The 14,278-nt window shown below is 39.4% G+C and overlaps 1 protein-coding gene across 1 annotated transcript; it reads left to right on the top strand.

The window, feature by feature from the left end:
- Positions 1-6,658: 6,658 nt before the first annotated feature.
- dctd (dCMP deaminase) lies at positions 6,659-14,199 on the top strand. The gene is made up of 6 exons (XM_017464781.3): positions 6,659-6,843; positions 7,645-7,756; positions 8,793-8,928; positions 10,620-10,736; positions 12,405-12,501; positions 12,958-14,199. The coding sequence occupies exons 1-6, from the start codon at positions 6,803-6,805 to the stop codon at positions 13,088-13,090; spliced, it is 636 nt and encodes a 211-aa protein (XP_017320270.1). The 5' UTR covers positions 6,659-6,802; the 3' UTR covers positions 13,091-14,199.
- The last annotated feature ends 79 nt before the right edge of the window (positions 14,200-14,278 follow it).

Raw genomic sequence — 14,278 nt, 5'->3', positions numbered from 1 at the left:
AGCACATCTGCCTTCCTTTGCTGCTTGTTTGTCGGTCTTTCTGCCTTCAGTTTTGTCTTCAGGAAGTGAAAAGCAGCTCATTTGGGTTGAGGTCAAATGGCTGACTCGGACATTTAAGAACGTTATTTAACTTATTTGACTTGAATCTGAGCAGAAAGTAAAGGTCTATACACTTCAGAATTCATCCTGCTACTTCTATCAGCAGTCACATCGTCAATAAACACCAGCGACCGAGTTGCACTGGTAGCCGTACATCCCCACGCCATAACACTGCCTCCACCAGGTTTGACAGATGACGTGATGTACTGTTTTTTTCATTGTCTCATGACCCTCCTTTCCTTCTCCATAATCTTCAATCTTGATTTCATTTCTCCAAAGAATCTTGGTCCAGAACTGGGCAGGCTTTAATTTTTTTTTTTTTTTTTTTACAGTTATTAATTTATTCATAATTTTTTTTTTTTATCTTTTAAGTCTAATCTGGTATTTTTGCTCTTGAGTATTACCAGTGGTTTGCATCTTGAGGTAAACATCTGTAGTTACATTTATTAAAGCGTCTCCTGATTGTAGACTTTGACAGTGATACGCCTTCCTTCTCCAGAGTGTTCTTGACTTGGCTAGATGCTGTGAAGGTTTTTTTTTTTTTTTTTAACCAAGGAAAGAATTCTGCAATCATCCACTTTAGTTGTCTTCTGTGATCTTCCAGGCCTTTTGGTGTTGCTGAGCTCATCAGTGTATTCCTTCTTTTTATGACTGTACCAGATTGTTGATTAGGACACTCTAGTTTCTGTTCTCTCTCTGATAGGTCTATTTTGTTTTTTTCAGCCCAGTTATGGCCTCCTTCACCTACACCGACACCACTTTGGACTGCATGTTGAGAGTTCCAGGAAACAGGCAACACCTGGCCATTTAGCATGCAAATAGTAGCGCAAATCTCACATGAAGTTAAATGAAATAATTAAGGCTAAGGTGCAATAAGTTAAGATAACAGTGTACAGGTAAAGGTAAAGAGTATAATGCATACCGGTAATACAAATGGTGACTAAATTAAACGAAGTAAATAAGAATTAAGGTGCAATAAGTTGAGATAAACAGCATGATGCTTGCAATATCATTTTTAAATCAAGTATTTATTTATTTTCTGGATTATATTAAGGATTATTTATTAGATATGGCACGATACCACTTTAGTTTTCCGATACCAATACCGAAACCGTGAGCATCAGCCGATACCGATATCCACCCCATACGGTTTTCTTAAAAGCTACTAAGCTTCACAGTTTCACAGTTTTCTTTCACACTAAAATCACTTACACTGTAAATATAAGAAAGTATATTGTATAAATTGTATAATAAAATAAATCTTAACTAAAGAAAAAAAAACATCTACAGTGAGGGAAAAAAGTATTTGATCCCCTGCTGATTTTGTACGTTTGCCCACTGACAAAGAAATGATCAGTCTATAATTTTAATGGTAGTTGTATTTGAACAGTGAGAGACAGAATAACAACAAAAAAATCCAGAAAAACGGATGTCAAAAATTTTATAAATTAATTTGCATTTTAATGAGGGAAAAAAGTATTTGACCCCCTCTCAATCAGAAAGATTTCTGGCTCCCAGGTGTCTTTTATACAGGTAACGAGCTGAGATTAGGAGCACACTCTTAAAGGGAGTGCTCCTAATATCAGTTTGTTACCTGTATAAGAGACACCTGTCCACTGAAGCAATCAATCAATCAGATTCCAAACTCTCCACCATGGCCAAGACCAAAGAGCTCTCCAAGGATGTCAGGGACAAGATTGTAGACCTACACAAGTCTGGAATGGGCTACAAGACCATTGCCAAGCAGCTTGGTGAGAAGGGGACAACAGTTGGTGCGATTATTCGCAAATGGAAGAAGCACAAAAGAACTGTCAATCTCCCTCGGCCTGGGGCTCCATGCAAGATCTCACCTCGTGGAGTTGCATTGATCATGAGAACAGTGAGGAATCAGCCCAGAACTACACGGGAGGATCTTGTCAATGATCTCAAGGCAGCTGGGACCATAGTCACCAAGAAAACAATTGGTAACACACTACGCCGTGAAGGACTGAAATTCTGCAGCGTGCACAAGGTCCGCTGCTCAAGAAAGCACATATATATGGCCGTCTGAAGTTTGCCAATGAACATCTGAATGATTCAGAGGACAACTGGGTGAAAGTGTTGTGGTCAGATGAGACCAAAATGGAGCTCTTTGGCATCAACTCAACTCGCCATGTTTGGAGGAGGAGGAATGCTGCCTATGACCCCTGGAACACCATCCTCACCGTCAAACATGGAGGTGGAAACATTATGCTTTGGTGTTTTTTTTCTGCTAAGGGGAAAGGACAACTTCACCGCATCAAAGGGACGATGGACGGGGCCATGTACCGTCAAATCTTGGGTGAGAACCTCCTTCCCTCAGCCAGGGCATTGAAAATGGTTCGTGGATGGGTATTCCAGCATGACAATGACCCAAAACACACGGCCAAGGCAACAAAGGAGTGGCTCAAGAAGAAGCGCATTAAGGTCCTGGAGTGGCCTAGCCAGTCTCCAGACCTTAATCCCATAGAAAATCTGTGGAGGGAGCTGAAGGTTCGAGTTGCCAAACGTCAGCCTCGAAACCTTAATGATTTGGAGAAGATCTGCAAAGAGGAGTGGGACAAAATCCCTCCTGAGATGTGTGCAAACCTGGTGGCCAACTACAAGAAACGTCTGACCTCTGTGATTGCCAACAAGGGTTTTTAAACCAAGTACTAAGTCATGTTTTGCAGAGGGGTCAAATACTTATTTCCCTCATTAAAATGCAAATCAATTTATATCATTTTTGACATGCGTTTTTCTGGATTTTCTTGTTGCTATTCTTTCTCTCACTGTTCAAATAAATCTACCATTAAAGTTATAAACGGATCATTTCTTTGTCAGTGGGCAAACGTACAAAATCAGCAGGGGATCAAATACTTTTTTCCCTCACTGTATATGTAAACATTCCCAGTTCGAACAATAAATGTCTTTTTATTCCAAATCCAATTCCAGTTTTTGTCATTTGCCACAGGATCTGATATCTGATATGTTTTCTTTTCTCTGATATCCGATCCACCATTTTTGGCTGGTATTGGACTGATACACTGGGTATCTGATCTGTTCTGTCTCTGTTATTCGATTCAATTCAGTTTGATTGTATTGTCGTTATACCAGTACAGGGGCTGTACAGACAATAGACAAAGACAGTCACTAGATGCCTAGACAGTGAATGTCAGGTATGTGCACTGAAGAGTAACTGTAGGTCAAAGGAAAGAGGTAGATTTTTAAAGTGCAAACTATATTTAAACAATAAATATGAAGTTCCTTAAGCGATTTATACAGCACAGGTGATTTGTAGTATCTATACATACAGTATACATGGACAGTGAACAGGATGTAAGAAGTAAATCAGATAAATGAAGTGTACAGTAAACAGGATCACAGGAGTTATGTTAACAAGTGTACACTGAAGTAAATGAACATTAACAGCCTTGATGTTATGAAGTATTATGGAGTTCAGTTCTAACAGTCCCATAGTTAGTGAAGGTTATTGTGTAGATATGCTGAGTCTAGCTGTTAGGATCAGGATTTAGATCAGTAACAGTCTGTAGTGTGTGTACAGTATTCGTGTTCTACTGGGTGTTGCTGGTGTGACCAGTTTAACAGCTCAGGGGTAGAAACCGTTGTTGAATCTGGTGTTTCTGGTTGGGTTGTTCTGGTATTTCTTTGCAGATGGTAGAGTTTGAAAGTGGAATGAGGACAGAGGCGGTGCTGCTGGTTTTCCTCAGACATCATTTGTTGTAATTGTCCTGGATTAATGAGCGGGCAGCTGCAGTGATGTATGCGCTGGCTGGTGGTCAGCATTATCTGCAGGGCCTTGCGTTTAAGAACAGTGGAGCTGCTGTACCACACAGTTAGAATGTTCTCCACCGTGGACCTATAGACCTTCTCAGCCTTCGGAGGAAGTCGAGACCTTTTTGACGACGTGTGAGGAAGTTGAAGCTTCTCACCCTTTCCACCATCGTCCCCTCCATGCTCAGTGCTACGTACGCTCTGCTCATCCTCTTAAAGTCATTCATCATCTCCTTGGTTTTGCTGACAATGAGGTAGCGGTTGTTGTCGGTGCACCACTCCACGAGGAGTTTCCCTTCCTCCCTCATCATCGTTAGTGATAATCATTGTGTCATCAGAAAACTTTACGAGGGGGTTGGAGCTGCGTTTGGCGATGTAGTCATAGGTGTACAGTGTGTAGAGTCATGGTAACAGGATGCAGCCCTGTGGATATCCTGTGCTGAGTGTGAGCGAGGGGAAGGTGTGGTCGGCCATCCTAACAGACTGAGGTCTACTGTTATTCACCTCTTTTAGCTAAAACCGTGTCCTGGAACCAATTTGGTTATGAGCTGTTTTTCTCTCCAGTACTGTAATTCTAGTTTATTTTAAACATATACATGACACGATTTGTTCATCGTATCCTTGAACTGAAATAATTTTGACCTAATCCAATTAGCTGCCCTTTTCTTCCCGTTATCTACAGTTCGAATTCAATATTTATTTACTTGCTAAATGTATATAAAATAGTCTCCAGCTCTGCCATGACCCATGACCAGGATATCTGAAAAAGTAGGAATGAATTGATGATGATGATGCTGATGATGAATAAAAGCATCGACCAAATGATTAAAATAGAAATCTAAACCAATACAAAGTGTTTTTCATTTAAAAAAACAAAACAACAACTGATATAACAATGAACAAAAACAACTGTCCAGCTGTTCATGGAAAATTAACTATTAATATAAATAATCAATACTTTTAAAACGCCAAGACACACAAGACCTAGAAATAGCAATAAAGAATTGTGACTAATACAGTAATAAAATATAATTATGCAAAATTTCAGGTTTTACCTGCTGCACATCATTGACCAGATATATTTGTATAATATGAACATTTATTTATATTTTTACATTTAATTTATTTTAATCATTTTATTATAATTTTTTAATTGTATTCTGTCGTCATTCTACTAATACAGAATAAAATATGGTTTGTACCTTTTCTCATGAATTTCCATATGGTTGGTTACCATGGTTACCATGTTGCATACAAGTTTAGACATAAAATTCCAAAATAAATAAATAAATAAAAAGAAATATGTAACAAATAAACACAAACAAATTGGTTTAAAAATATATATATATTTCAAATCTATTCATATAGCGGTATAATTTTAATATAATGAACTTTTTTTTAAAAAATGTATTAAATAAGTTGTAATAAGTACATTTCCATCCATTTTTATTGTGATGAACTGATGTTATAGATGTGATTAAAATGAAAAAGCAGTTTCATGCAAGCAGTCCAGTTTTGGTGATATCATATTTGAACCCCTACAGAACCTGATCTAATATCAATTACAGGTCTAAGAACGATTCTGGAGTCTAATGTACATATCTAACTGGAGTCCTGTTCCGTTTAAATCTTGACAAATTAACAATAAGAGTATTTAAATTAATTTCAGGTATTGTGGAACAGATCTCAGTGCCACGTGCCTGCGGTTAAATGAAAAGAGAAAGTTAAACCACAGGATTACCCACACGTGAGAAACAGGAAACGCTACACCACAGAAACAGAAACAACAGAGATGCATTTGTGTTTTTATACATTTTATTTCACAGGATGGTTGCTTTATTACACACACACACACACACACACACACACACACACACACACACACACACACACACACACTCAGACTGATTCTTTCACCTAACACACAGAGAATAATGTGTATTCTTATAACTGAACCTGTGTCAGTCGTTCCAAAAGCTTGTTTGAGGAAATTTAGGTTAAAATGCTACGTGTATTTAAAACAAGGCTGAATAAGTTCGAAATGTATTACTTAATTATTAATGACAAATTACAAATACAAATACCTTTATTGTTATTTCAGTGGCCAATTACCCACCGAGCTGTTAAATATTTATAAAAGAATATAAAAGTAAAGAGTAAAAAATAGAGAAATATGTTTGAAGTAATAGAAATATATAAAATACAATTCAATTAGAACAGTAAACCAGTTATAACACTTAAAAATAAGGCACGAAAAACAATAATAGAGGTTTATAAGGTTGGTATTTAACATCATGTTAAAAGAGTGAAAATGAATTTCAATACAAATAAAAAAAAAGTTCAATATTTGTATTTTTGGTGGTAAATTTTAAAGCATGTTACAATTACTTATATTCTAAAACTGTTGTTTATATACAATAATTAAATTGTATTGTTTCATGAATGTTTCTAGGTTTTTACATTTTAAAATTCTTTGGAGAAATATTCTTTTTAATTTATTTTATTGATTCGTCTATTTTCATCTAGAAATATTCTTGTAGTACAAGTTTTTAATTAATATGTAATAGTTTGATGTGGAACAATATAAATATAATTCACTTATAACAGTCAAACATGCTTCAAATAAACCACAACAAAAAATTTTATTGATTTGTACAGCTGAATTTTTTACTTTTTACAAACTTTTTTTTATTTTTTTTTTTTTTAAAAAAGAGCTTTAATTTTAAATACGAATGTTTTGCTGCATTTCATTGCGCAGAATTGACCTTCTTCAATATGCACGCGTCATTTCCGGGAAGCCTTGCGATCTGATTGGTCCGCTGTTGAGTTTTCGCGGGAAATTTTGATCCGCGTGATTTCCCCCCTGTGTTTGTGTGTTGACGTCTTCAGCTTCTCGTCCACAAAGTGCAGGATGAATCAAGAGGGAAATAACACATCCGCTCCGAGCAGTGGGTAAGTTTAGAAAGTTTGGTATGTTTTGAAAATATAGATAAACATGTCTGTATATAAGACTAGATAATGTTACTCCGTCCCATCGTTATTTATTCCCCGACTCATTAAAATTATATACAATGCCATCAAACAATGAGATTTAGCAATACTACTACAATGAATTGAATGTTTTTTTTAATGAAATCGCGCAGTGCGCGTGGTGAAGTTGCGCGAGCACTGTTGTTAGGCAACTGAGAAACATGGCCGCCGACCACAGGCTTAATAACACAGTCAGACAGCGACACGTGGCCGTTAAGTGCTGTGTACATGTGCAGTGGCAGTAAAAACGACACAAACACATCCGAAACATCAACATTATCCCTCAGACGTGTTGGTAAAATCCCCAGATAAAAATGAGTTTGGTTAAAATTACACTTAGCATCATGAGCTAATCCTAACTTCCGGTGGTTCCGATATTTAGAAAATCTCGACATTACGTCACAACCAATGAGTCGTTGGTTAAAACTCAAACTCGTCAAGATAAATCATAAAAGTAATATTTGTGTGTGCAGTAGTTTGACGTCATCAGAAAGGGAGTGGTGTGTGTGTGTGTGTGTGTGTGTGTGTGTGTGTGTGTGTTTTCATATTGTCCCAAGGGTGTACAAACTTTTGCAGTCAACTGTATAAGAACTCCTGCACGTTGTCACGGCAAATACTCTTTTTCTAAAATTCTGAAATTATTCTGCCACCATGTTTCCCTCCGAACATCTTCCTGTGACTAGTTTCTGTGTAACACAGAGTGTTTCCCTCCAACCCCTACAGCATGGCCGTCCCCGGCGAGGCGAGGAAGAGGCAGGACTACCTGGAGTGGTCTGAATATTTCATGGCTGTTGCATTTTTGTCTGCTCAGAGGAGCAAAGATCCGAGCTCACAGGTATCAAGCTGCTGTAATCATCAGAAATCTGATTCACTCAGACTGAACATGCTGTACACACACACACACACACACACACACACACACAGCCCTGTCTGTCTGTACTCTTCTACACCTGTGTACAGGAGCGATTTATAATCCCATCACCCAGGAAGGGTTCCCTTTAAGTCTCAAGGTTTTCTTCCTCGTGAAGTCTCGGGTTAGAGATTATAAACCACACTCGTATTTCTGTAACGCTGTAAATCTCCATTTTTAACAGCGATAAACAATTCAAATTGAAAAAAGGAAGGTGGAGAAATCCGTTTTGGTGGAGCTTCCTAACAAATACAAAAATCATTTTGGAATAAATTTTTTTTAAATGTATACTTGGGTAAGTTTTCTTTCGTGTTCGTTTTGCAATCAAGGTTTCTTTCTTTCTTTCCATTTCTTTCTCTTCTTTTTGTATATGTTTGTTTTCCATTTCCTTTTGCCCACTTTTGTTTCTCTTAAAAAAAAAAAATGTTTCTTGTCTTTTTTTATTTCTCATGTTCATTTCATTTTTTGTTTGATTCTTTCTTTTGGAATACTTTTTCCAATTTGTTTTTAGTGCTTTTTTTAATTTCTGTTTTGTTTCTTGTTTTTTGTTCATTTTTGTTTAGTATCCCTTCATTTTTCACTTCTTTTATTTTGAATGGTTTCTCCTTAGTTAGTTTTTTCTTTCCGTTCTTTTGTAATTTTTCTTTCTTTCTCTTCTTTTTGTTTTACTTTTGTTTTTCATTCCCATTTCTCATGTTTTGTTTCTTTGTTTTTCATTTTTTTCTCGTGTTCTTTTTTCCATTGCTTTTTTTTATGTTTTGTTTCTTGTTAATTTTTTTAGTTTGTCTCTTTGTTTTTCACTTCTTTCTGTTTGATGTGTTTCTTTAGTTTTTTTCTTTCCAATTTTTTGTCTATCTATCTATCTCTTTCACACGTACACTTTTTTTGTTTCTTTTGGTTGTTTTTTGTGTTTTTTTCTTTCTGTAAAACGCATTAATCTAAGCTCTCTTCGTGTGTGTAGGTGGGAGCGTGTATTGTGAATCAGGAGAATAAGATTGTGGGGATCGGTTATAACGGGATGCCTAATGGCTGTGATGATGATCTCTTACCCTGGGCTCGAGCCGCTGATGACAGACTGAACACTAAATATCCCTACGGTCAGTTTCCCTGCATCACTGCAGCCTGCTGGGGTTTTTACCCAGCTGTGTCTACACCAGAGTTTATATTCACATTAATATTATTATTATTATTATTATTATTATTATTATTATTATTAAGTGTAAATATGGAGGCAGACCTTATATAAAACACAGCTGTTGCTGCTTTGTTTTTAATAGAATTTTAATGCTGCAGTGTCGTTATTATCCACTAGATGGTGCCAAAGAAGCAGTTAGTGTTCTGCATGTGGTTGTGCTGGAGGAGAAACTTCGAGGGGAAAAACATTTAGATGATCAAATCTGCCTAGATAGCGAGCATACACTGCAAAATATAGCCTGAGTATCATATTGTGTGGAGGTTCTAGCTAGAAATATTGTTGTAATTTAACATGATTAGTAATAAAAAGTAGTTCTAAGCTCCACATGAACTAACTAGCCCAGGTTAAAAATAAATAAATAAAAGTTGACATTTTTATGTATGGAATAAAATACTGTGTGGTGACAGCACGTAACAGCAGGTCCCAAAGCGTTTTATTCCTCTTATTCCACAGCCACTTGTTAAAAATGACAGATTTTATTTATTAAAGACCCTCTCTTTATTTTTTTCCCTCTCTCTTTTCTCGAAATACACGCAGCTTACCGAGAAACCGCGCAGAAGCGTAAACTCCTCTGTCCTGAAGGTGACGGAGAACTTAAAGCTACAGCTTTACCTCTGACACTGGAGACTCCTTCCGTAAATGTTACATGAACAGAAAACTTCACAACGTCAACGATTACACACGGTTTTTAATGAACGAGCTGTTGCTATGGAAACTATAAGGTGTTAGAACGAGCGCATAAATATAAACCTGTTATAGAAAATTAATCAACACCTTCTGAGAGAACTCAGCAGCTTATTATTATTATTATTATTATTATTATTATTATTACTGCGCCATTTTTTACACCTAACACACTCTGAGTTTTCGGGCCGAACGCTTTCTATTCACGCCTGAAAGCGGATTGTCAAGAATTCCGGGTGCTCGCGGTCCTCAGCAGATCAGCATCCAGCTGCTAATGAAGCTCTTCACTCTGTAATTAATGCTGGCAGAGAGAACGATTAGCCTGGGACTTCCTGTGCTGCTGTTCTGGAGAGCGAACATCTGTTCACACTCTAACACACTTACAATTTTAAATGGTGTGTGTGTGTGTGTGTGTGTGTGTGCGCATCTTAATCTCTTTATCTTATTTGATCTATTCATTTTAAAGCCACAGGATGTAAGATTTGGACGATTTGCCCCGTCTGACTGTGTCCCAAACCACCTCCAGTGCATTAAATCTGATTTGTGATATTAGTTAGTGCGGTAGTGTGTGATTTGGGACGCAGCCCAAACCAGAACCGATCATTCTATCTGCGGCTCATATCTAGAGAATTAAAAACTTTTATTTATTCATAAAAACATTGTGTCTGGCACTGATATAAATAACCTTTTGTATGTTTATGTAGGTTTATTAAAATGTAAATAAGCTAAATGAAGTAACAATTTATATTTATTTATTTATTATGAAAGTTAAGTTCTTTTGGTATTTCGTTCTGATTTTTAGCCCTATCCCACTCCTCACTGATAATTATTTTCATTTTTCTATTGATTTATTGTCGATTATACTTATTGTATTTTTTTTATTTAAAAAAAAAGTGTGTGTGTTTTTAGTGTGTCACGCCGAGATGAACGCCATCATGAATAAAAACTCGGCGGATGTGAAAGGCTGCACCATGTACGTCGCTCTGTTTCCCTGTAATGAGTGTGCGAAACTCATCATCCAATCAGGTGAGGACACCACACAAACACACACCCACACCCCTGCACTCCCGATTTATAAAGCCGTAACCTGGTTTAATTGTCTATTTAGCCACGCCCACTCGGCTCTGTCTTGAGCCACTTAGCCACGCCCTCTCGGCTCTCTGAAGTCATCCACTTAGCCACGCCCTCTCGGCTCTCTGAAGTCATCCACTTAGCCACGCCCTCTCGGCTGTCTGAAGTCATCCACTTAGCCACGCCCTCTCGGCTCTCTGAAGTCATCCACTTAGCCACACCCTCTCAGCTCTCTGAAGTTATCCATTTAGCCACGCCCTCTTGGTTCTGTCTTGAGCCACTTAGCCACGCCCTCTCGGCTCTCTGAAGTCATCCACTTAGCCACGCCCTCTCGGCTCTCTGAAGTCATCCACTTAGCCACGCCCTCTCGGCTCTCTGAAGTCATCCACTTAGCCTCGCCCTCTCGGCTCTCTGAAGTCATCCACTTAGCCACGCCCTCTCGGCTCTCTGAAGTCATCCACTTAGCCACGCCCTCTCGGCTCTCTGAAGTCATCCACTTAGCCTCGCCCTCTCGGCTCTCTGAAGTCATCCACTTAGCCACGCCCTCTCGGCTCTCTGAAGTCATCCACTTAGCCACGCCCTCTCGGCTCTCTGAAGTCATCCACTTAGCCACGCCCTCTCGGCTCTCTGAAGTCATCCACTTAGCCACGCCCTCTCGGCTCTCTGAAGTCATCCACTTAGCCACGCCCTCTCGGCTCTCTGAAGTCATCCACTTAGCCACGCCCTCTCGGCTCTCTGAAGTCATCCACTTAGCCACGCCCTCTCGGCTCTCTGAAGTCATCCACTTAGCCACGCCCTCTCGGCTCTCTGAAGTCATCCACTTAGCCACGCCCTCTCGGCTCTCTGAAGTCATCCACTTAGCCACGCCCTCTCGGCTCTCTGAAGTCATCCACTTAGCCACGCCCTCTCGGCTCTCTGAAGTCATCCACTTAGCCACGCCCTCTCGGCTCTCTGAAGTCATCCACTTAGCCACGCCCTCTCGGCTCTCTGAAGTCATCCACTTAGCCACGCCCTCTCGGCTCTCTGAAGTCATCCACTTAGCCACGCCCTCTCGGCTCTCTGAAGTCATCCACTTAGCCACGCCCTCTCGGCTCTCTGAAGTCATCCACTTAGCCACGCCCTCTCGGCTCTCTGAAGTTATCCATTTAGCCACGCCCTCTCGGTTCTCTGTCTTGAGCCACTTAGCCACGCCCTCTCGGCTCTCTGAAGTCATCCACTTAGCCACGCCCTCTCGGCTCTCTGAAGTCATCCACTTAGCCACGCCCTCTCGGCTCTCTGAAGTCATCCACTTAGCCACGCCCTCTCGGCTCTCTGAAGTTATCAATTTAGCCACGCCCTCTCGGTTCTGTCTTGAGCCACTTAGCCACGCCCTCTCGGCTCTCTGAAGTCATCCACTTAGCCACGCCCTCTCGGCTCTCTGAAGTCATCCACTTAGCTACGCTCTTTTTTAAATTTAATTATTTTAAAAAGAGATCCACATAAAAATCTTTAGAAACTGATCTTGTTGGACACTTAAGCTTTAAAGATGCCTCTATCTGTGTGTGTGTGTGTGTGTGTGTGTGTGTACCTCTACCTCTCTGTATCTCTCTAACCTCCAGCGTTACTTCTGTATGTTCACTTCAGGAATAAAAGAGGTAGTTTATTTGTCAGATAAATACCACAGCACCCCGGAGATGGAAGCTTCCAGAAGACTGCTGGATTTGGCGCGTGTCCCGTACAGGTGAGTCTCGGCACAGGTGAGGTCAGTGTTTACGTCCCTGCTTGTGAGCCAGACAGCAGAGGGTGGGGGAGTTCTGTTATAGACACTTGTACGCCTGGATTATTCTCCCCCATGAACCCCATTTCCTGTTTTTGAGAACTCGTGCCCCCCTCAACCCTGTCATGGGCAAAAACCAATATATTACCTGTTATTAATTTAAAATAAAATGAAATCCCCTCACAGTATTATAACACAGCAGTACGGGGGGGCGTCCACTTTCTCAGCGCGCTAGCTGAAGCGTTTATCATTTCTGTATCCTGTTATGGTTTAAAAACAACAAAACAAACAAACGTTAAAGGCTTTGCAGTGGCGCAAAGGAAATGATGTCACAAAAAGACATTGGCTTACAGGAGATACAGGAGATTGCACTTTATAGTTCTTTAATTCTTTTTTTAAATTCCCTTTTGTGTTTTTCAGGCAGTTTCAGCCGAAGCGTAACAAGATCGTTATCAGTTTTGACTCCATCGGTCTCTCCACACAGCGCGAGTGTAACGGAGGCTGTACACCGGCTGTAAATGGCGGAAGTGCCGAAACACAGAACAAAAACTGAAAAAAAGAATTCTGAACTGAAACGTTGGTCTTCTGTACGATATTAAATATTTTAGGGATCACTCAAATACCGAACATCGCTGAAGTAAGTTACAGAAACTTCACGATAGGTGAGTACTGAAATACTGAGGTTTGGTCTTTCAGCGGTTATCACAGGAAAAACAGCAAACTACTGAAATACCGGACGTCATAAAATTCAGACGTTCAGAACGTTACCAACGTACCGAACGTTCAAGGTACATTTCGATCGCTGAATTATTGAAGATTCCAAATATAACCGAATAATCAAACGTTACTGTAACACCGAAGTGCTGAAATACAAAAACATGAAAGTAAAGTCCCGCCATAACAGATCAAAACGTCCGTAAAACACTGATGGGTTTCAGTCGGTTGGAGATCTACTGAAAATGACCACAAACATCACTAAACTGGACAAATCTTTAACACACAGGACTGAAATTTAAGAACCGGTGAAAATACTTAACTACCAGATGCCCCGATATTGTTCCAGTACTTACTAAAGTGCTGAAATGCCAGCTGAAACATCACCAGCGGTGAATTACCGAATACCGAGCGTTACTGAAATAATGTCATGAGGCAGTTGTGTAATTTGATGAGCTGAATAGTGAAACACCGAAGTTTATACAAGTTCCGAAGGCGTTTCTAGCACGAGAACCTGTTTAACACGGGGTGTGCTTCTCAGCATTTAAGTGAACAGCCTACTTTTATATATCGTTTTTAAATGACTTCCAGCCCTGTAATATATTCGCTGCCTTTTCACTCTGCTTCCTGGATAAAACCTTTTGTTTGCAGTTTACTGATTTCAAACGAACAAGTCGTAACCATCCTCCGTTTTAAGCTTCGTCATTTTATTCATTTTCCTTTTGTTGTTTTTAATCGGATTACGTATTAACTGTGTTATGACGTGTCCCGAGTCTTGGCTTCGGTCGTTGTTTGGAACTGTAAAACACTTTGCTGTAGCTATGCTGGAAGATTGATCTCAATTAAATTCTCGTATTCAGAGATGTTTTATTGGGATAAAATGATGTACGGTCTCGTATACTTGGACAGCCGTGCTGAATAAACATTGTTTATCCATTTATATATTAAGTCTGACTATCTATGTTAATGCGCTGATACGCCAGAACATCCACCTTGTTCCTACACGACACTGCGTGGTATCTTTGGC

Source organism: Ictalurus punctatus, chromosome 3, assembly GCF_001660625.3.
Source record: "Ictalurus punctatus breed USDA103 chromosome 3, Coco_2.0, whole genome shotgun sequence".
NCBI classification, from domain to species: domain Eukaryota; kingdom Metazoa; phylum Chordata; class Actinopteri; order Siluriformes; family Ictaluridae; genus Ictalurus; species Ictalurus punctatus.
Note: the sequence above shows the minus strand (reverse complement) of the source record. Positions and strands in the feature narration are given on the sequence as shown.

Bases quoted from the DNA above. Each gene is read 5' to 3' on its own strand.
- dctd (XM_017464781.3), top strand. From the start codon at position 6,803: ATGAATCAAGAGGGAAATAACACATCCGCTCCGAGCAGTGG. The intron at 7,757-8,792 runs GTATCAAGCTGC...TCGTGTGTGTAG, and splicing joins GCAAAGATCCGAGCTCACAG to GTGGGAGCGTGTATTGTGAA. The intron at 8,929-10,619 runs GTCAGTTTCCCT...GTGTGTTTTTAG, and splicing joins GAACACTAAATATCCCTACG to TGTGTCACGCCGAGATGAAC.